This window comes from Homarus americanus, unplaced genomic scaffold (assembly GCF_018991925.1).
Source record: "Homarus americanus isolate GMGI-L3 unplaced genomic scaffold, GMGI_Hamer_2.0 scaffold37032, whole genome shotgun sequence".
NCBI lineage: Eukaryota > Metazoa > Arthropoda > Malacostraca > Decapoda > Nephropidae > Homarus > Homarus americanus.
In genome coordinates this window covers 10,905,855-10,929,883 of record NW_024731852.1, presented here as the reverse complement: position 1 = coordinate 10,929,883, position 24,029 = coordinate 10,905,855, and the positions used below count along the sequence as shown (strand labels likewise).

At 36.8% G+C, this 24,029-nt stretch overlaps 1 protein-coding gene across 3 annotated transcripts in view; it reads right to left on the bottom strand.

Moving 5' to 3' along the window:
- The window catches only part of LOC121868051 (putative helicase mov-10-B.1), a 66,411-nt gene that overhangs the window by 29,558 nt on the left and 12,824 nt on the right, over window positions 1-24,029 (bottom strand). Inside the window, exons 1-10 of one of the 3 annotated variants that reach the window (XM_042368318.1) lie at window positions 22,742-22,903; window positions 16,108-16,172; window positions 14,951-14,988; window positions 12,784-12,875; window positions 10,600-10,715; window positions 8,657-8,809; window positions 8,201-8,322; window positions 5,535-5,659; window positions 1,164-1,304; window positions 777-951 (exon numbers count right to left, since the gene is read on the bottom strand). In XM_042368318.1, the coding sequence (XP_042224252.1) occupies window positions 777-951; window positions 1,164-1,304; window positions 5,535-5,659; window positions 8,201-8,322; window positions 8,657-8,809; window positions 10,600-10,715; window positions 12,784-12,875; window positions 14,951-14,988; window positions 16,108-16,111 (966 nt within the window). In that variant the 5' untranslated portion in view covers window positions 16,112-16,172; window positions 22,742-22,903. Of the gene's footprint in view, window positions 1-776; window positions 952-1,163; window positions 1,305-5,534; window positions 5,660-8,200; window positions 8,323-8,656; window positions 8,810-10,599; window positions 10,716-12,783; window positions 12,876-14,950; window positions 14,989-16,107; window positions 16,173-22,741; window positions 22,904-24,029 lie in introns of those variants that run through there. The other 2 variants (XM_042368320.1, XM_042368319.1) reach the window with 2 other exon arrangements.

Genomic DNA, 24,029 nt, shown 5'->3' with positions numbered 1-24,029 from the left:
TTCACTTTGTATACCCTGTGCAAGATGAAGATGCATGTTACCCCCCCCACCCCCTCTTGGCAGGATGCAAGTTGACCAAAGGGATGTTTCACCAACAGCAAATACTCTTGATAGTGATTCTTAGTGAACTCAATATATTGTTGAATACACATGATAGGGTCAATGTTAAAGGAACCCAATCCTTCACTTTGGTCATGAGTCGAGCCTACGCCCATTTGTTTGAACAATGAAAGTTCTGTCAACTAAGGTACTGAACCACTGTTGGAAAAGGCATAATTAAAATATGAGAAATATATGGCTCAGCACCGCAAACTTCTCCAGTAGAACAAGTAATGGCATAAACAATGAGGGAAAAAGAGTGACTGGAGAAGGAAATAAAGTGAGATGAGAAAATGGAGTGAAAGGGTAAGAAAATACTGAAAGTAGAGAAGATAAAATGAGGGGGAAAAGAAAATGGAGAGTGGAAGTAAAGGAGATGGACTGAAGGAGTAAGACAACTGGAGGATAAAAAATGAGGGAGAGGGAATAAAGAGAATTGAGAGAAGAGGACAGAGAAATGTGAATAAGTACTTAACACATAATTGGACACCACTCAGTCAAATGCACATATATGGAATTGGCAAAAGGCTACTTCACTTGTATTCACTAGATGAAGTTAAATTGTCTATTGGTACATAAAACTCAAGAACAGATTTCTCTTGAGCTGTGAACTTATACAATAACCTGCCAGTGATTATCTGTGCTAGTCCCAAAAGTGAATGTTCCCAAGAACTTACCTCAAGTTCTACACAACTTGCAGCTGAATAAATTAGAGGAGAGACTGCCCTTAGTTGAGCCTCAGGTATGCTGTAGTATCTTATATCAAGTTCCATCTGCATTTCTTCAATCCAGAGCATTGTTTCAAACCAATCAACATAATTATGTGGCCCCAAACCAGCTTTCATCATATCCCTGTAAAAATGATTATCAATAATAATAATGTACACCAAAGAGACATAAAACTCCAAACTTTAAAGTTTTACTTTGTATGGGCAATTAAAAGCAAATCATTAAATTCTTAATATTTCAATCCTTTACATATCAAAATTTAGGAAATTGAATGCATCACGTGAAAGGTGTTACCAATTAATAAGCAAGAAACCTGAGAAAAAATTAACACTCACTTTAGTTTCTTTGTTTCTGCTTGATGATTAGGAGCAACTTTATTTGGGTTGAAGTTCTTGCTGGCTATATGTTTCAAGCTGGGTTTGTATTTGTACAGGTGCAGAGGAATTTTTTCAGTTAAACCATTTTTAGATTTTTGCCTGGGGAAGAGAAATAAATAATTTTCACAAATCATTTTTCATTCAATAACTAGTAGTACTGTACAATAAAGACCTCGAGTACCAAATAATTAAGCTACAGCAACGTCGTTACAGAGACGGAATCCATTATTAGAACGTGGATATCAGCAGGGAGGCACAACTGTTCAAAACAACAGCCAGCATATAACACTAACTTGGCTTGGCTTATTTAAGTTCATAATATATAAAATAATCATACTTATGATACCCTTTCAGTAAATTCACTCGTTTATCATTTAATGTGTTCATTGTAGCTAGGGTTCTAGATTCAAGAAGCATTCAGAGCTGCAAAAGGAGATTCTTGAAGGTTCTCGAGTCCCAACATACGTATGTGGCACGTTTGGCCTTGTGTAATGCGAGATAAAATGGTTATACACAGTATACCCCTGGCAATGAAGTGGATATGATCACAAAATTCATTTAATTCTGAGTTACTTTGTTGTCAGGTATATTTAACAATGAATAACAAGGAAAAGGTTCCAATCCTTCGTTATTCTGTATTTTACATATGCCATAAATTAACAAAAACTACTACAGTATAATAAACAATGAAAATGATACATAGCACATCATAAAATACAAAACCACATACAGGGGGTATTTATGTACAAAATATAGCTCCTTTTGCCCTTAAACCATCCTATGGGTGATGCCAAGAGTGGATGTTTTCAGCCCAGCAGCAAACCAACTGATTTAAGAGATGCGTGGGTGCTATGCTGTGTGTATGCTATGACTACACATTGGGGAGACAGTGTGACACATCCATATATCATATACCTTCACCTCCCAAAGAGAATAATGTTCACACTCGTGCTCGTACTTCTTCTTTTTTAGAGTTTTATAATATATCTATTTTATTAGTAAGTCATATTAGAGTACTGAAATGATTTCCCCACAACTTCTACAATCTCATTACATAAATCAGTTGCCAAGCATACCCATCTCAAGGCCACAGCTGCCTGGCAATGCATGAAGATTAGGCAGGAGTGCACTTTCAGTGAAGATGAAGTGGATCACACTTATGATGTACTTTCATTTCTGTATATATAGTTAGAAATTTTCATTATATGACATTTGTTCACATAAGCATCATCTGCATCATCCATTATTTTATCTGTACTAAGTCTGTGTTTATCCAAATATGATGCATAAATAGTTTTAAAAATATTCATAATAAGTAATACAGTCAACCCTCACTTTACGCGGTTAATTCAACCCACAGGGTACCGCAGAAAGTGAGAAACGCGTAAAGTGAACAACATAACATATGGGATTAATTGAAATAGAGACCAGGCCGACCCCCAAACTCCACTTTTTGACGACACACAACTATGTTGTAGTAAAAATATTATCTTAATTTTATGATGGTATGCACACACAATTAATAATTAAGAGAAATATCAATAATATTAGGTTTTTTAACACTTACATTAGTAGAAAAGATGGCTGGGCACACGGGGATGGGGGGTTGGTTCCGAAGCAGAGGGCAGATTATTGGCCCTCACCTGTATCACTTGTATCAATTGTATCACTATCCACCACAGAGGCTTGCAGGGCCTCTTTGTCAAAAAGTCCATATAAGTCCATATCCTCACTATAATTATCACTATCACTGACTTGGGCCGGCTGTGGTGGGTGGCGGGTGAAGAACTCGGTAATGTTTTGATGACTGGGCGACCTTGTGCGCACCCTGCTCGCGCCGCTTACACAACATGGCGGATGGCGGGAGAGGACGGGAGAGATGGCGGGAGGTTTGGATCCAAAAATGGCGCGGCTCGCCAGCCGCTCTGCGCGTAAAGGGGTACACGCACCGCGGAATGTGAGCATTCCGGTTTCGGCAGGGTACCGCGTAAACGTGGAAACGCGGAATGTGGGACCGCGTAAAGCGAGGGTTGACTGTATAAGTACCCTACAACTGTTAACTACCATGCCAAAATACATCAGTTACCTCTCACATGACCGAGTGCTAATGCCATTGTTAAATGTATGTACAGTAACCACATAATTTGCAGAAAAGTTATCTTTATGTGCTAGTGTGCCTTATGAATAAAGAAAATATTATATACTGTTGATATAAAAGAATGATTAAGAGAGTAGGGATATATTCTGTGTGGAAGATGGAATGTATCTGAGAGTAGCAGGCAGTTTGGCAACACGCGTGACTTGCTGGAATACTGTACACTTCACCAAGGACATTAAAATCACACAAGTGTTCCAACACCAAAAAAATGGAAGTTTAGGAAACCCTTTTCAGCTTTTATACAATGGAGGGTTTGCGTGTAAAGAAATAATGAAAAAAAAAACAATAATAATTACAAAACTACATTTGGGTGCATAGCTATGGAGAGAAGGAAGGCAAGCAGTGCTGGCTGGGCTGAGGGAAAGACTCTCCCACAATCGTCAGACAGCAATCCCTTCATAACGACAGTATACCATTTCACCATAAATCTCATATTACAGTATTTAGGTTCACTTGGTGCCGGGGTTAATAAAACATGATCGCAAAATAATCAATTATCTCCCAAAACTTCCATACTCAATTCCAGATGAGCTAATGTGCCGTAGTATATTTCCGGTCTCTCGTTGCCAGCATACACCATCTCTCAAGCACCGTTGTTGTCACTGCTCAAGAGGGTTGGCATTTCCATAATGCTCTGGTTTATTCACTAATTAGTAGTCTTAAGTGCACAAGTAGCCAAATCGAGCCACCATGTATCACTCAAAAGTAATAAATAATGTTGTTATGAACTTATCTCCATATCAAATACTATACATTATGTTATGACCCCATTGTAAATTGATTTGCTGAAAGTTCTTTCTCCAGGAACACATCCTGAACTTCCAAGAGGAATTACTGCACATGTTAGAATGCATATACCCCTAATTACGTTAATTCTCATGGGGAAAAATTCTTCATTATAAAATGTTTCACTGTAAGTCACATTTCTGTGGAACACATCCCTGACATAATAATGAAGACCCCCTGTATGCTGTATATAATTATGTATAGTATATATGTAAGAAGCATGATCCACTTCATCTCCACTGAAAGTGGGTTCCATACACGCCTGCATAACACACGTCACAGCAGCAGCCGTGGCCTTAAGATAGCTACTTTGTCACTAATTCATTTTATGATATTGTAAAAGTTGTAGGATAATCATTTCATTGCTCTAATGTCACTTAAATAAAGGAAATATACTGTACAGTACAATACAACTAAAAAAATTAAAAATTAAAAAATGAGTATGAGTGTGAACAGTATTCTGTGAGGTGAACTTATTATGTATGGCTGTGTCATGCTGTCTACCCATACACAGTGTAGCAGCCAAGCATATCTCAAGTCAACTGGCTGGCTGAACTCATCCCAGAGAGTTTTATCTTTCGTAGGCTTAAATTGTTGATGTAATAGTGTAATTACTAACTTTAGTTGTTGAAGTGCAGTAATAAAATGAAAAGAACAATAACTCGTCCACTCTTGGTATCACCCATAGGCTATACAGTACAGGTTATATGTTGTTGTGATGTGGGCTGGCGGAACCACATGGTCTACGCTGTATTATTGTGATGCAGGCTGGCGGGACCACGCGGTATGCACCGTGTCGCTGCACAACAATAACAAATGACCCGCAGATATTTTTTAGAAATTTTTCAATAATTATAATTTTTTCCAAGATTTGTGTCATTATTCAGGAGTCCAGTACTCGGGGGTCTTTACTATAAATGATTTTTCTTGATCAAAAATATTTTCAAGGCTCAACATTTTTTCTAGGGTCCAAAATTTTAATCTACCCAATTCTTTAAGTAGAGGTGAAGGAATTGTTGATGAAAAACCATACCAGGGTCTGCTCATGTGGGATGAACATAGAGAAAATGGGAGTGAAAGACTGGTAAAAAGTGTACTGTACCACACATATCAGTGGTGAATGACAGTAAGTAGAGGGAAAGACCAGGAAGATGGATAAATGTACTTGAGGTAAGAGGGATGAAAATAAAAAATACTGTACGTACAGTGAAAACAGGCTGGTTCATGTGGTTAGGTCCCTGTTCCCCTTATGACAAAAAGAAATAGTTCAAGAGCAGTGTATTTCACCTAAATTTTATTTAGTTTTTAGACAATTTCAATAACTAAACTTCTGCCTTTAAATATTTTACGGAATGTACTTTTTGCCCCGATAAAATTCAACTTACTTTACTACAGGAACTCCAGGAATATAGGAGCCAAATTCATGACGAAGGGGGTAACCCGTGCTTGGTTTTTCATATGGAGATGTCGCAGCAGAGTCCTGGGCTACACTATCCAACACATTCACTTGCTGGTAAAAGAAAATAACAACATCAGTTAAAAGATTTCATTATCTAATACAAAAATAATCTACTTACTGTGAAAATATGTAAATTAGCTTTATTTATAAATACTGTACAGTAGACCCTTGTTATTACACAGTTCAATACAGTACAGTACATTAATATATCTCCATTAGCCGGAATCCCTCTTAATTGGAACTCTCCGATAGCCGGAATTGAAATTTACTTGGAAAATCGTTCCCAAAGCCATAATTTTGAACTATTTTCTGAGCGGCACAATTTCTGGAAAATTCAGAGAAAATTTTCCCAGTACCTCTACTGTACCTGGAAAATTCTGGGGATTGGGTAGTTTTTTCCTGGGTTTGAGAGATGAAAATCAGGTGCATTTTCCGGGGATGGGGGACATTCGTCCGACTTCGAGAGATGATGTACAGTAATGCGTAATTTCTGGAACTTCCTTGAACATATTTCTGTTACCCGGAAAATTACAGATTAGGGAATTTTTTCCGGCTTTGAGACATGATGTTATGTGTAATTTCTGGAAATTCCGAGGACATTATGACATTACCAGGAAAATTTCAGGGATGAAATTTTTTTTTCTGGCATCGAGTGTCATCTCATTACACAGAAATCTCTCATTCCTGGAAGTGCTCAGCACCAATTGTTCCAGCTAACGGAAATATCATTTGTACTGTACTTAGCTTTCATAGTCTTGTGGCACCCTAAATTATTCCCATTTTTCTTCACGGCATGGTCAAACTCCTGTATTTCACTTTATAAGCCCATAAAAAAAATATATATATATATATTCAAGTGGACCACTACATTCACCAATTATATTTTATGAGGATTATTTTTATTTATTCCTCACGTGATATATATACTACTGTATATTTTTTTGCACACTATGGATGTATAATTGTGTGTGCATGTAACCGAGTAATGAGGATAAAGATTATTACATATATCTACCCAAACTTATGAGTTGAAAATTAACCATAACAACACAGCTTGGCCTGGTAGTGAGAGGGTTAGGGAGATGTGGCTACAATGATGCATCTAACTTGGAAATAGCTAAAGCAAATGATAAGAAAAAAAATTATCTGTAAATCTTCATTTGTATAAGCTGCATCTGGTATTTGTAGCTTTAAAGCAGCATACAGCATATAGTGACTGAGGTTCTGTTCTTCATGTAACACATATAGAAAGAATCTAGGGGTATGGTAGGCAAGCCCAGAATAAATGAGCTTACTGGTATGGTTCGCCTACCGTGAGCATGTACTGGGTAGCTTTGTTGTCTGTAAATGACCCATGGAAATGCATGAATATTAGCCCCTCTATAATACTGTGTGTTTATAGTTCGACCCCCCAACTTTTTGCATACAAATACTATAAAAGAACTCGTACTGTACGCGAGTATATATGGTAGTACAGGAAGTTCTCGCTTAACGTCATGGTTACGTTCCTGTAAACCGCAAAGTTAACGGAAACAACGTTAATGGAATCACTGTTCCCCATAAGAAATAGATAAAATACGCTGGTTATGTTCCCCAGCCTCCCTTTGCCTCATAAACTACATGAAATATACATACATTAAATGGAATTTTATAGAAAATATATACTATTATACACCCAAAAAGATAAATAAACTAAATTATTGCTTAATTAACAATCATTTTGTATTGCACTCATTGGTGGGCAGAGGTGGAGCGAGTGTGTGGTGGGTAGTGGAGAAGGGGAAGGTGGTGAGTCACTGGTCCGGATAGTATGCACTGTTGTAGGGGTTAGGCCGAATGCTACACCAATGTCCACAGCACGTTCACCTTTCTCAAAACGGTTTAAAAACTCCATTTTCGTAGCAAGGCTAATGGTCTTGTGTTGTTTTTTCACAACACTAGCATCACTTAACACTTGATGGGCACTTAGTAGCCATTTTGAATGGCTACAGTACAGTATTTATAGCAAGAACACTTAAGCACACGTATGCTGTGGAAGCTTAACAAAGACAAGGGAGACAACGCTTGGGGACGCTGTGACGCTCCACTGGAGAGCGTAGCACGCCAAGATGAGAGAGGATGGCGCAGTGGCGCACGCCACACAAAGCAGTCCGTGTTGGGTAACAACGTTATAATGAATCGGTCGGGTCGTAAAACAACGTTGTCGGAATCATGGGTATCTAAATAGTTGCGACATTATAACGAAACAACGTTGTCGGGGGAAACGTTAAATGAGGACCTACTCTAGTCCGAAGATCCTTCCCCAGCAAGGGTGAAAGGGACACAAATGAAGTTGAAGTTAACAACCTGTATATTGTTTGATAAGGCTAAAAACACAAGCACTGTAAAGGGTAAAAAATTCTGTCAAAATGAAAAAAAATGGACAGATCAGTTTTGGGAACTAGTGCTACCTATTAGAAAATACAAACTATCGGGAGTAAATTATATAAATGAAGGAATGCAAGATACAAGTATTGTATGCACACATGTATATAAGGTATACCAGTATGTATCAGTATCATTAATGCAAATGCAAGCAAGTACAATTCATACCACTGTTCTGACAATGAAGAAGAGCTCATCAGACTGCTCAGGCTTAAACTGGAAGGCCACAGGTACTTGCAGAACCCCTAATGATCCTCCTTGTGTGTGACAGTCCACAGGATATTCCACACCTGTTGGTAGGTACAAGTATAAAAAATCCTTCATACCTTTTACAGTCAGCCTTGAGTGGAAGTGAACAAAAATTTTGCAAAAAATTTAGAGAAAAATTTGATACCATGTTTACAGCTGAGAAAAATATATACATCTTGCACAAAATCACATATGCCAATAACTAAAGCAGTCAAAATAAATATGACCCACCATTAAATTATTATGCAGTAAAAGCCCATGGACCCCAAGGTACCATTTATAGTATATTGGTTATTGGTATTAAATTGTATTTATAACTATTTTCACTGCAACAAAAGAAATATAATCAAAATTAAAACAGATGCAAAAACTTACCAGAGAGAACTCTGACAAATCTTTCACCACGAACAACACCATAGTGGTCATTCAGTGCAACTGTTGGGCAGCTGTGGAGCATTTCTATCTGCCGTAGGATGACAGGCTCTTTGCCTGTGTTCTTGATCACGATAGGGATGGATTTCTGGCCACCTACAAATTAAGTAAGCAATTACAGCTAGAACTTGAAAATTGGTGTAAATGAGCCTGTCTGGCTGACTTTGTGTTTGGTACAGCAAGTAATGCACAAAATAATAATAATTCAACAAATAAAAACACTTATAACATAATCATAGCATTGTTTTACAGTAATACTACCCTACAATACAACGACACAACTTTATCAATATTACTTTGATACAACATGATAAAATTGACTAACAATGAAAATGAAACAAATAAAAGTAGGTAATTATGTTCAGGAAGCTTCCCTGTGGCCGAGCGTGTGGTGTGAGAGGCAAATAGTCACACTGGAACCTGATAACCCAAGCTGGGCATTTAAACAGTGCCGGGAATAGGCGCGCGTTCTGGAACGTCACCCGAGGAGCGCTGGTCAGACGTTCTGGAACGTCACCTGGGGCCTAAGGGTTAATGTTAAACGCAGTGACTTGACCCAAAGCTCTCCTACCAATAAAGTGCCCTGCTGCCTCCTGGATATCTTTCTCTGTTACTTTAACCCTACGCCCAGGGCTGGTCGTAAGCCCCCACGTGGGGTAAATCGAGAAAAATCAACTTTTCCAAAAGTACTTTTAACCTTTTTAAACGATAAAACAATAAAAAGAAGTAAGAAAAACTATATATTGACCATCTAGAAACTTTCCTGGGGCCACAGTGGCGAGGAAGATAAGGGGACAGTGTTGTTTTGAGGGGAGAGCTCGTAGTCACTACACACTTAGCGGCCATTTTCTGCTTGCCTTTGTGTCCGGGATGGCCAGTAATGCATATATTTACTGATCATAATACTTATTTCCTATAAATAATTCATTTAGAATTTATTTTATTTTCATTATTTTTTCATAAAGTGCTCAGTGACACACACAAGCAGTCTGTTGCCAGGTTGAGGGACGACTCTCCAAGGCAACAGGCTAATGCGTACTAACCGAACTGAGCCCACCCACGCTACCGTGCGTGTGGCGTGACCACCAAATAGTCATGCTGGAACCTAATAGCCCCCGCTGGGCATTCAAACAATGGCGCGCATTCCGGAATGTCAACTGGGGCGTAGGGGTTAAGCATTCCTTCACCCTATCATTCCAAAATTCCATCTTTCTCCAAATTTTACTGTTATTCAAACTTTTATTTCCCTTCTTACAACATATCCATATACTGTACGTCAGCATACTTTGATCAGTACTCTGTCTGACACTTCTTCCATTTCCCCATTTCTGTCAAATTTCCATATTTCTTATCTGCATTTTATTCAAAGCCACAAGAAGCTCTGCAGCATGTCATTTCTCAAGCTCCTAATTTGCTACTTCACTTGCATCCAGAATCCACATATTGCTTATAAGTCTATGTCTCATATCTAAAGCACTTTAATTTGTAAATGGATGGGAAGCCATGAGAAAGGAGGGTGCTGCAAGAACGAGAAGTACAAGAGAAGGAGGTGAATTAACAAGATTCCTAAAATCTCTCTTATCTCTTCTCTTTTTTTTTCACTCCCTGGTACATGTGCACTCACCATAACTTATCTTTCACACTCCATTTTTAGTCTAATCCATAATATTCTGACTGGCCCCTAGTACCATTTATTTGACCATATCATACGTGTACACTATCTTAAAATTAAAAAATGAATAAATAAAATAAAATAAAATATTAATCACAACTACTGGGGACAAAAACACTATGATGCTGATGATCCCAGGTTAAACTGTTATCATGCAATAATTTTCAAAACCTTTTAAATATTATTAAAACAAAACAATGAGGGTTTATCATACCTGGCAGGAGTGACACACATACAGTGCCAGATCGCTCCTCAAAGGTGACATTAGTAGTATCATTATTTTTTTGTGGACAAATCACAACTCCATTCTTGTCTTGGGCAAGGAGTAGCCTGACAGTAGAGATATTTGTTAGTAAACTGAAAGTTATTATAACACATCACTGTTACTCATTATAAGTAACAGTGTAACATTTATAACAATTACACAGTACAGTATTATGCTATACAGGATGAGTGAAAATAAGAGATTGATTCTATAAAGAGTGGGCAGGGTTTCTGAAGAAAATTAAATGCTGTCTTATAAGACAAAGCTTACTAGATCACAATGATTCTCCCTAATCCACACCTCCACTTTTGTCCTGGTCACAGAAAATGTATCTGAATCTAATCTCAGATTTCTTTGTTCAAATGACTCTTAGTTCGACTGTTCCAGTTCACTGAAGGGGAGGGTGGTAAGTAAAAATATTTGCTCTCCAATTGTTATTAAAAGGGATTTCAGGAAAAATAAATCCTGTTTAAACCTAGATGTTAATAAAATGGCCTGGCATGCTAAAGTATGTTCAAAACTGAGAGGTGGTGTAAATTAATCAGAAGTAAAAAATAGGATCTAAGTTGTAAGGTAGTGAAGAGCAAGGATAAGTAACTACACCTACTATGAAAATAACAAATCCTCAGAGACTTCCCAGCACCTCAAACTATACTTGTTTAATTCCTTCACAAAGTGAACATTCAAAAGTTTCAGCCAAAGACCAGGATCCACAATGTAAAACTGAGTTAAAACACAACCCTCTTATGAAGGCCAATAGATAACTAATTCCACTAAAGTCAAGTGCTTTACATAGCTACATATTCCAAGTGTTAACTTAATGACCCATGTAATATTTGAGTTATAGACTCCAGATACTGTACTAACGAATGCAGTAAAAAAGAGAGCAAACAAATACCCGTAGTTACAAAAGAGCAAATATATAGTTAAAAAATAGCAACAAAGGGTGCACACATATAAGAGTACAGGTATTCTGTTTGAATTACCTTGTGGTTTCTATATACAGTACATGTACAGTATATAGGTAAATCTCGAGATACGATATCCCGAGAAGCAATATTCCACTTTAACGATGGTTATAAATTAAGACCATCTCGCTATATAACATCAATACAACTCACTTTAACGATATCCATCAAATAGCCATTGATATCCATTGGTTGGATTTTTTTTATCTCTAGTGCAAACTACTCAAATTAATCATTGTCTTGCAAGGATTCCAGCAATGCAAATTATATTTTTCTAAACCAAGTCAGTGACACTTTATAAGGAAACAATGTTTAATCGTATGCATGACCCAACTCTACCTTCACTTGTAAGCCTACCCACTCGCCACCACACGGCTAACCCATTCACTACAGCCCTGTGTTTCGTTCTTTGTCAAATGTAAACCCACCATCGCATGGCTCCACGATTATTGGCCAGCATCGTACATTGTACGTATCGTTTTTTTCTTATAGTATAGTGAGAGGACAGCGCTAACATTTAAATTGAACTGTGTTACGGTGACTGTGAAGTGATATTTACCGTGTTTTTGTGACTGTAGGGTGCGTTGACTGTTGTTTTGAATATGTGAGCAGTGTCGGCTACTATAATTTTTTTTATTATCATTGTTCACTCTGTTTTTATGAAAAGTGCTTTTGCTCTGTTTCTGTGACTGTGAAATGAGCAGGGTAACTTTAAAAATGTCTAGGAAGGCCAAGGCTTCCAAGACAACCATGTCTGAGGTGAAGCTTGACAGTGTTAAGAAGCATGAGACTCCCCAGAGGCTGAGTGGGAGTCAGAGTGATGTCTCCACTCCAACTACAAGAATTTCTTTAGCCTCGAAGGGGACATGTGATGATGACCAGGCTTATTCTTCAGGATGTGGTGAGTGTTGCTTAATTGTTTTGAACTGATAGTTGTATTGTCTGAATTGTTCTGTTGGTGATACATGTGTGTTTGTGGACTGGCTGGGAACGTATCCCATTAAACCCCATGTTACAATGCTCCATATTAACGATAATTTACCTAACGATGGGTTTTCAGGAACCTAACCCCATCATATCTAGAGGTGTACCTGTACCTGTACAAGAGAATGATGAAATGACTTTCATTTTTGCAAAACATTTAATAAAAAAATGACACACATACCTGTTGGTCTGATACCAGTGTTTGAGCCATCTGACTCTATGCTGTGGTGATGACTTGTGTTCTTCAAACTCTTCTTGAGAATTAAAATCTACCTGCAAGGAAGAGTAAAATGTTATTTCCAACTTCAAACTTTATCTAGTGAGTTTGTGTTTGAGGTAGCTATTGTATTACTTAACCTTTTGGACGCATTTTGTTTCTACACTATTCCCAAGGAGTGTCAATTTTCTAGCAAAATATGAAAATGGGAATTTGTCCTTTTATATTACTTGTTAACAAGGTAAACCCATAGAGATTCCATGTACAATGGGGTATGCTATAACGAACGGATCCTACTACGAATATTCCTATAACGAACGGTTTTACCTATAAAATTGAGAATGCTATAACGAACGAAACTCCTACAATGAACATTATTTAAAAAAAAAAATTTTCTAATTTATTGTTTTTTATTACAAATATTAATGATATTCTTTATTTCAGGGGTTTAGATGCATATTTATGCACTTTTTTTACAATTTTTACAATTTTATATTATATTTTTCAGTGTTAAGTGGTTGTATTTGGGGGCCTGGAACGGATTAATCCTATAACGAACGAATGCTATAACGAACAAGGTTCTAGAACCAATTAGATTCGTTATAGCATACCCCACTGTATAACATAATTATTTCTTAACAACAAGATCTGACTGCAAGGGAAAATAATATAGAAAAATTAATATTGTACTATAAAAATAGCCAATGTGAGATAACAAATATTATAAAAAATATTCTTCAGAAGTATTACTCTGGCATTAGATTAAAAATAATTTATTATACAGTATAACTGTAAAATATCCTATACATTTAGACTCAACTTGAGGAAAATTTTAATAAAAAATATTTTGGATTACAGTATTTTCACTAATTTCAGGTACAACAAACAAATAGATTTAAATGTTTACTATGAAGCCATGCACTGCCTACTTGTAAACAAGTCATAAATATTATATATTGTACCGTATTACCAAAATACATTATATCTTTATTTATGCATTATGATAAATAGCACACTTGAAAAGTATATCATAACATTATTACACCCATTATGCATTTAAATAACAGTGAAAACAAAGTGAAATGAGGGAAAAGAGATATATGCATCGCAGTGAGAGTGGCAGCAATCAACTGAGGTTATCACCATATGGCAACAACTATGGATTCTGTCATCTGCCAGACAGGAGAGTTTTAAGTTTTTAAGTTTAACAAATTTATTGACAAAGCTTGGAGTACAATTTGCATATTCTGAGTAATTCAGTCAGGACTTGACACTGAGGGTGGTATCACTTCTCATTGCCATGCAGGACAGAGGTTCATACACAAAGAAATACATCATATTCATTAACAGTATACAGGTATATAGATCAGAATCATGTGGGTGATATCACTATTCACCGCCATGCAGGACAGGGGTTCGTACACAAAGAAATACATCATATTCAAGGCAGGAGAGGGAGTGTTGTGGAGCATTCTAGTGATGTGGTTCATTTTTTAATGATGTGGAGAAAAGTCGAACACTGAGTTTACTACAGTACTGTATTTATATTTTGTTCAACTACAGTCTAACAGCACACCCAAAGAGTTAAAGATCTTACTGGGCTAATAATAATACCTGTATATCTATCATTGTACAGGTTGAGGAACTTCAATCCAAAAAGTTTGGGGCTGATTGCATTTTGATTTTTAAATGCTGTATTTTTGGATTTCCAATGCCAAAGCCTACTTCCATACATTAACCTAAGCCCAGGTTAACCAACACATGCACAGGTCAAAATCCACACCTAAAATCTGACTAATGTAATTTTTCTACTAAATCACCACTTCTTGCCTCTTCAATTTCACTGAAAAAAGATATTGTACCACTTACTACAATCTCTCTCATATTTTACAACAATTCCATTAAAAATATAATTAAAATTCTTTCACAACTGAGGAATCACATTGAGGAAAATTAAACTACATGTGTTAGGTTAATCTGCTACAGTATCTCATCTCTCTACACAAAGCATTGTACAGTACTGTATTAATAGCTGAATAAATTTTCTACCATGTTGATGCTTACTCATAAACATTAACCAGTTTCTATGAAAAGTGTTCCAATACAAACACAAAAGTAATTTTCAACTTACTGAACAAATTGGACAGGGTCGCAAGGCGCTCTCTCCATCTGAAAAATATTGGATGCATTAAGGCTTTTGTATTCCATATGTGCATAGGAACTATTCGTCAATGTGCAATCCCTTGTATACCCCATTTTCTGATAAAAAACACATTAAGATATGTTAACTCTGTTTTGTATCCCCTCTTATCCCAATTACTAGCCCAGGAACTTTATAGAACAGTACATGTATAATCTAACCAAAAAATACAAAACCTATGGATCCCTATGTGCTGTAATGTAAAGTCTACAGCAGATTCTAAAAGAAGTATTTTTTGAGATCTTATAATTCTATGTCCTCTTAATAAACTCCCTCCTTTTTTTCCATTTAACATCCAGTAATGGTACAATATTACTTCTTCAGACCACAGTCCCTCTTAACTGAGACAATGGTTCAAAATTACAGTATTGTACTATATTGTTATCTAACACTCGGCAAACACATGATTCACTACTACTGTATACAGTATACAGTACCTACACTGTCAATTTCTGACTCATCTAACTTGGACCAACTTTTAACAACTTCTGTTTGAATGAGGAGTTACAGTAATTACCTGTAGCATTTGTCAAGGGATATTTCTTAACTAAAGCCTTCTGTATCTACAGTACTTAACCATTTTATATGGAGTTATTACTGTATTTCCAAAGATACATTGTTAGTGTAGTCCATAAAACCAGTGCTAGAAAGTCAATACTGTACAGTACAATAAATAAGTTGAGGAGTTTGAACTACACCACAATAGATTCCTACAATTACAAAGTTGAACACTTACCATTCCAAAGTTCAAAGAGCATTTACCCCTGAGGAGTACATTCATCAGCCCCAAAGCTGGATGGCAACAACTAACATAATGAAACTATAAAATAATTAAATGACTACTGTTAGTAGTTACCCAACTAAGTCCTGAAAATTTACTACACAGACCCTTATGCATGAAAGTACAGCACAGAGTACATTGTACTTGCACACATTGACTGCTCTATTCCCTAACTCTTCGAGTTAGAGGATAAAAAGCAAAAGTAATCAATTGAAGCAAAAGCTGAACTGAAATAATTAACTTGAAATAACACATTTTATAAAGAACCAGGCAGTAATGAATCCAGGTTCCTGTCATCTATACTTACCCATGGTTCACCAGTGATGTGAAATACCAGCTCCCACGTTCAACTTATAGCCACTGAGCAACCCCCTGAAACATATGAAATTTTTTTTATTAAAATCCTGTACTGTACATATATAACAGACCTCATAATATTGTATATGTATACCTATGCAGTTGACAATCATCCAATTGGTAAAAATTGGTGTACATTATAAATACTGTATTGTACTGATAAGAAAGGTACAGTACAGTACCATGGCTTGTACAGGCAATGAATATAACTCATCCAGGACTAACAGAATTAATGCAACAAAATACTGTACAAAATTTTCAGAGGTATATACCAGTACTGGTTGATATATTCTGTAAGTTACTGTACCATACTATGTTTATCCTAGGGGAAACAGGGATACAGTACAGTGCTGTACTGTTTTTCAGTAACCTCCATCCTTACAAGCCTACAAATAGACAATCCTCCAGGCAAGTAACAAAAATTCCTAAGCACCATTCTGTTCATATACAGCTACTCCTTGATTTACGACATACTCGACCTACGACCACCCGCACATACGACCTGCCTCAGTCGATGCAACCACCCGCACATACGACGGCAGCAGTCGATCCCAAATTTTTTCAAATGACGCGCCTATTTTCTAGACCGAAACGTTTCCATCCCGTACGAGAGCGTTGCGTCGCCTCGTGGCTACAGCACCCACACTGTAGAGCGCTTAGTTGGTGTTTGGCTGTCGTTGTTGTCGATAGTGATCGCGCTGTGTACTGACAGTATTTTTGTTTCTAATTCACTTTAGAATGACTGGCAAGTGTCGAAGTGAGAGTGCTGGTGGTGCTCAGAAGAAAAGGAGACAGTCAATTACTTTGGAGACGAAAATGAAGATAATAATGCAGTATTGCAGTATGAAAATGGAAAAACAGTAGCAACCTTTTAACGCGACCTAGGCTTCTCGCACTCAACCATATCAACAATTTTGAAGGACAAGGAATGTATTCGTGAGGTAGTGAAAGGATCAGCACCTATAAAGGGAAAAAAATAAAGAAAAAAATACAAGGTCCTATTCATGAGATGGAAAAATTACTTGTGATATGGATGGAAGATCAGATACAAAAGCGTGTGCCCTTAAGCCTTCTAACCCTACAGGCTAGGGCAAGAAGCCTTTTCAAAAGCCTGAAGGAGCAGGCAGGAGTTGAGTGCGACCAAACCTTCACAGCAAGTAATGGGTGGTTCCAAAGGTTTAAGAACCGCTACGGTTTGCATAGTGTAAAGGTGAGTGGAGAGGCAGCAAGTGCTGATGTGGGTGCTGCCGAAGCTTTTAAGGAGGAGCTAGAACGTGTCATCGTGGAGGGAAATTATTTGCCTGAGCAAATACTTAATGTGGATGAAACTGGCTTATTATGGAAGCACATGCCAGAACGGACATACATCCACAAGGAGGCGAAAACAATGCCGGGATTCAGGGCATTCAAGGACCGAATCACACTGTATATCATTCAGAGAACCCAAGGGCTTTAAACATGTCAGCAAGCACATATTGCCAGTGTTTTATCGCAGTAATAAGAAAGCATGGGTGACCCAAGTACTGACTGATTGGTTCCTGACTTGTTTCATTCCACGAGCCAAGGAGTATTGTCTGCAACATAGGATTGCATTCAAGATTTTGTTAATTTTGGATAATGCTCCAGGACACCCACCACACCTGGACGACCTGCACCCTGATGTTAAGGTAGTCAACATTCCACCTAAAACTACCTCTATCATCCAACCCATGGATCAAGGTGCTATTGCTGCTTTTAAAGCGAATTATTTATGTACGACCTTCGCTCAGGCTGTTGCTGCTACTGAAGGCGAGAAAACGCTCAAGAGAGTTTTGGAAGGACTACAACATTTTGAAATGTATAAAGAACATAGCTGCAGCATGGGATGAGGTTACAGGTCAGTGCATGAATGGAATATGGAAGAAAGTCCTGAAAAGATATGTGAACAGTTTCAGGGGATTTAATGAATATGAAGTAATTTCCGAGATAAGTAACAAGATAGTGGAGTTGGGTAAACAGCTGGAGTTAGAAATTGATAATGAAGATTGAGCAGTTGGTTGAAAGTGTAGCAGAAGGGCTAAGTAACGAGGATCTTATTGAACTGGAAGCACAGAAAATTGCCAAGGAAGAAGATAGTAAAAATGTAGAAGAGCCTGCACCCCCTAAAAATTTTCAGTGAAACAAATGGCAGAGGCATTTGCTCCAATCAATAAGGGGATGCAAATGTTTGACGGAATGGATCAAAATGTTGAGTGTTTTGCAAAAGTTGACAGAATGATCCAAGATGCACTTGCTTGCTACTGGGAGATTTACAATGAAAAGAAAAGACAAACTGTGCAGTCTAAACTGGACATATTTTTTAATAAGTCCCCCATTGCTGTCTCCTCACGCCCCACCAGTGCTGCTTCTTCACTCACTAAAGATGATCCAATACCTTCAACAAGCAAGTTCCCCTGTATGTTAACCTGTCTGAAGAAAGCGACGTTGATGACCCACCCAGCCCTGTCTCCTCCGCTGCTTCATCCAGTTAATGTAGTCTCCATGTATAATTAGAAAATTATGGGGGCCCCGTGTGCATTCAGCTGACTACATTAAACGTAAGTGCACAGTAACACTGTATTCATTCTTGATTACTTTTACTGTACTGTACAGTGGTCCTTCGGTTAACGAACATAATTCGTTTCACAGAGACGTTCGTTAACCGAAAATTTTGTTAACCGAATCTATTACCGGGTATTTCAATGGGATATTGGGTAATTGGTTCCAACTCACAGAAAAGTATACATACAAAGTACTGTATACCGGTAATAAAATTAACAAAACATTAAATATAAACTAAATACAGTACAGTATTGTACTGTACAGTATACTGTATAATAATAAATAAAAAACAATAGAATACTACTATATTTTAACTAACTTTGAGGTGTGTATGTCGTTTTCCCGGCAGCTATGTTACATGTCAAACAGCTGATTGTAGAGGCAGTCGATGATGACATGCCATATTCTTTACAGAGTGCATTGGTTCTAATGCCTTCTTCATGTTTCATAATAATTTCTTTACTGTATATTATCAACATGTTAACTAAATTTCAGAATGACCAATTTTAATGAAAAAATGCAAAAATATTCCAGAGACCAACAAACTGAATGTTCACTCCACTGTAAACAAAGTTAAGCTGAGAAGCGTTGTTGAGTGATTCAATCAGCTGATTGGCGCACAAAAACTGTTCCCTGTACAGTATATACTGTATTATCAATACTGTATGTTAACTAAAACGCAGAAATATTCAAGAGACCAACTTTCTTGATATTTACTCCACTGGAAACGAATGTACACATAGAACTGATTACTATACTATTGGCAGACTGGCTGATCAGCTGATGCGCACAACAAAACTTGTTTTTCGTAAGGATTTCGTTAATCGAAGTTTTGTTCGTAGATCGAACTGAAAATCCCTATGGGAGCTAATTCATTAACCGAAATTTTGTTAATAGAACCGTTCGTTAACCGAGGGACCACTGTATTTCATTTTAGATTTTCTATGTACAGTGGGGTATGCTATAACGAATCTAATTGGTTCTAGAACCTTGTTCGTTATAGCATTCGTTCGTTATAGGATTAATCCGTTCCAGGCCCCCAAATACAACCACTTAACACTGAAAAATATAATATAAAATTGTAAAAAAGTGCATAAATATGCATCTAAACCCCTGAAATAAAGAATATCATTAATACTTGTAATAAAAAAACAATAAATTAGCAAAAAAAAAAATTAAATAATGTTCGTTGTAGGAGTTTCGTTCGTTATAGCATTCTCAATTTTATAGGTAAAACCGTTCGTTATAGGAATATTCGTAGTAGGATCCGTTCGTTATAGCATACCCCACTGTACTGTATTATTTTTTGCATTTTCAACTTACGACCTGGATTTGGGTACCTAACCCCGCCGTAAGTCGGGTAGCAGCTGTATATTTTTTTAATTGTGGAAACCTAATGGTTGATTACTTATTGAGCAAGGAGCCAAAATGCAAGAAGATGAACAAAAAGATGCAATAACTTCATCAAGTACAGTAGCTACAAAAATAAAAATTTTCATGTACAGAACTGTACCTGGACAAATATATAGGATTAGTGTGCCTGCACAGCATAAAGATTACATTATGTGTAGGCAGTCACGGTACTCGGTCAGAAGCCACATATTATATTATGATAAGGTAAACCACATTTTAATATCACTGATAACACATAGCAGATAGCGATATTAGTACAGATGTATAAAGATTTTAATGTCATATCTAACTACAGTATATGATTAGACAAAAACAATGATGCTTTCAGGCCAGCCAGTGAAAAAAAATAACACAGAAACAGTTCTGTATGGTCTTCTGATTCAGAAATACCCAGTGCCTGTATATGTACAGTAGTATAGTACATGTAGCAGCAGTACAGTAAATGAGTTGATGTCTTGCCTAGATAATAAGAGAAATGTACCATACCAATATATGATCAATATTAACTTAAACCATATCCTGCTGATTTAAAAATGCCTTGTAGAAACAGACAGAGGAAAAATACCATGCATGAATACAGGAGGTCCCGACTTACGAACGTCTGACTTACGAACGCCCGCTGATACGAACAGGGTTAAACTTGAAATTTACAGTATATTTTATTTATCAGAGGACTTATTTTTTACATTTTTTACTTTCATTTACTGTATTTTGTCATTCTATTTCTTCTTTTGCCTTAAATTAAGTGATTTTACATGTATATAAGGACTTAGGCTATGATATAGTGGGATTTTAAACATTGTTTTGTAAGTACAGCAAGCACATAGCATGTGTTCCAATTTCCAAACGTCCTCAGGGACGGAACCCGTTTGTAACCCAGGAACCCCTTGTATACAGTATTGTAGCACCCTGACTGTGACAAGTGTTAATTCTGCTAATTATCAAAATTTGATGGGAAAAAAGTATATGCACAAAGTGTACAGCCTGTTTTGATATGTATTTAGTCATAGTCACCCCGAGCCCTGGAAAATGTGTAACATTCCAAATAATAAATATCAGTATGGGAGCGAATAATGGTTAACTATATTTTGATAGTGTTTTGAAGTTAGTGGGAACATTTGAAAATAAGGGGTAATCATGGTAAACTGCAAAAAATTAATTTAGTGTCAGTCTATTATAAGAAATTGTGAGTACCCCAGTTGTAGAGGCATGTAGTGTCCTGATAAATTTACTAATTATGACCAAAATTTGATGGGAAAATAGTGTAGCTATGTTTAGCCCCCTCCCCCTTCTTCTGAAGGCAAATACTGTATCAATTATGAAATGTGTGAAAATTGATAGTAACTAATATTGATGAGGGTTCCATATTTTAAAAACAGGGTTATCATTCTAGGCCACATTGCACCATCTTCATTGCCACAAGTTATAAGCGGTTAATATATAGAACTGACCCGCCAGGGCTGCCTCAAATTTCACCATATCAAAGTAAGTTCATTCTGTTTAATATACCGGGGAAGTTAGGTAAGGTTAGGTAGGTTTCTTTGGTTAGGTCTGTTCTTCATACCCACAAATGTTAATTAGCGTTTATTTTAAAAATATCCATTTTTAACATATTTCCAAACTACAACAGTGTTCACAATGAAAATTCGACGTTTTTATAATTGTTTTCAATCAATTTCGCTCGCGGGTTAGTCCTATATAATTATCGTTATAAGCTATTGAGTGTGAAGGAGGTTTGGTTAAGATTTTCACTTGTGCCCAGCCTCTCAACATGGATGCAAGTGAGAATAGCGAATATCCCTTTTCAGACATTATCATATTAATACAAAAATCAAACAGTAATGCAATTTAGAGATCTTTGTAAAGCATGGCATTCTAATAAAAAATTTAACCTGTGGCCAATGCAATAGTCCCTGTCTACATGCAAGAGAAATACAGTTAACATAGGGTATTTATTTTTTAGGTTAAATCATACTGAGGTTAATTTTCTTTTCTGAATAATTTCAAATAAACTAAGGTTAGACATTTAAGGTTGTTAGTTTTCTGGATAATTTCAAATAAACTAAGGTTAGATATTTAAGGTTAGGTTTTTAAAGCATTTGCACAAGAAATTAAGCTAAAAGTGATTAAAGGACATAAAAATGCTTTAAAAAATATTATTTAATAATAACAACTCATATGGGCTTTATTCACTTATTCACTCAATCTATTAAATATTATAAGCTAAGATAATGTTGAACGACCGACCACTTGTCTTGAGGGGAGTTATAGCTTGTAAAAAAAAATCAACGTTATCATTGTTCTCACAAGGCCACAAGTCGAACATAATTCCGCTTCCGCTTCCTATAGCAACATTACAGTATTGTATACCATACCACATTTTATACTTTCGTAACACGTCTGCATCTTACTAAGAGTGATTTTACCTTTAAGTAATTGGTAGTTTATATCTCAAACTGGTATTATGGTAATGCTAAAAAATAAATTAATTTATCTAAGTAAATAAAAGATATCAATATGACAAAATTAAGAGTAAAGCTTGAATAAAACGACTTAGAAATATTCTGCATAAATGAGCGTGAGAAACTTACCTGTGCTGTAGCCAGATTCCCGCTGTAACTGATAATGACTGGCCACACTGAATTCCAGCCACCTCTACAAGTCGTGTATACACGGCCAGTACACGTACATTCGACAGACAACTTTTAAGTCGGTCAAGTTTACTTATTTCAATACCAACTGGGAAAACGTATCGTACAACTTGAACTTATGAGCAACAACTCCGAAGTGGTATACTGTATAGATACAGTATATACAGTATACAGTGTGTGTGTGTGTATATATATATATATACACTTCATTTATATATATATATATATATATATATATATATATATAGCGTTGCTCTAAATAAATAATTAGTTTAATATTAAAGTACTGTACAGGTATTCAACGCCTTGTAATACGAAATGTGCGTCACATGAATCATGACGACAACCAAATTCTCGTTAAACGATAACTTTCCGTCCACACGTCACGCTCACACCACAAAACAAACATTAGGGGTACAATGACGTATATATGATGGAAAAATACTGACAAACAAGGTTTATTGTTGTGAATTATAGACCATAGGATATATTATGGGAATTAGATGACTAGAATTTTCTCGTGGGGTATAAATCACCATCAGATTGGTTATACATTATATGCTGTCAGAGATTATATTTCAACAATTTCTATGATCCCAAGGCCACGAGAGGCACACTGGATCTGCAGTGAATATAGTAGTAGTCTATTTTTACAAAATCTAATACACCACCCCTTAAAACACAAACAAGATTAGTTGTCACTACAGACACACCATTGAAATATAAAGTCTGCCTACAGTATAACTTTGCTTTGTATAACTTTGCATTGTGTGTGAATCATGAAACAAGATTGTGTTCGTGTGTGAATCGTGAAGTAAAACTAATATAATTATTCACAGTTTATAACACATCATGGGACACTCAACTGTTGCTATTGTGGGGTATGGGATGTTTGGGTTCACACTCAGGATGGGATGGAGAAAGGAAACTCACAATGTGCTCTCTGTATACATATTGTATTGGATGTACAATGCAGCTTGGTGCTGGGAAGTGGCAGCGTGGTTACAAGCGTGATGTAGAGAGAGCTGGTTGGTGAGGGTGCTCAGAGGAGGACCAGCTTGTGGGTCGCCAAGGTTGCCGGCGAGAACGAGGGCCGCCAGGCAGGAGGAGGAGGTGGTGTTGCTTGCCGCGACTGTAGCTAGAAGAAAAGAGGTCAGGTCACCACGAGGTCAGGTCTTAAATAGCGGGGGTAGGCGTGGCTTAGTAGTTGACCTCCGTGATGTATGGT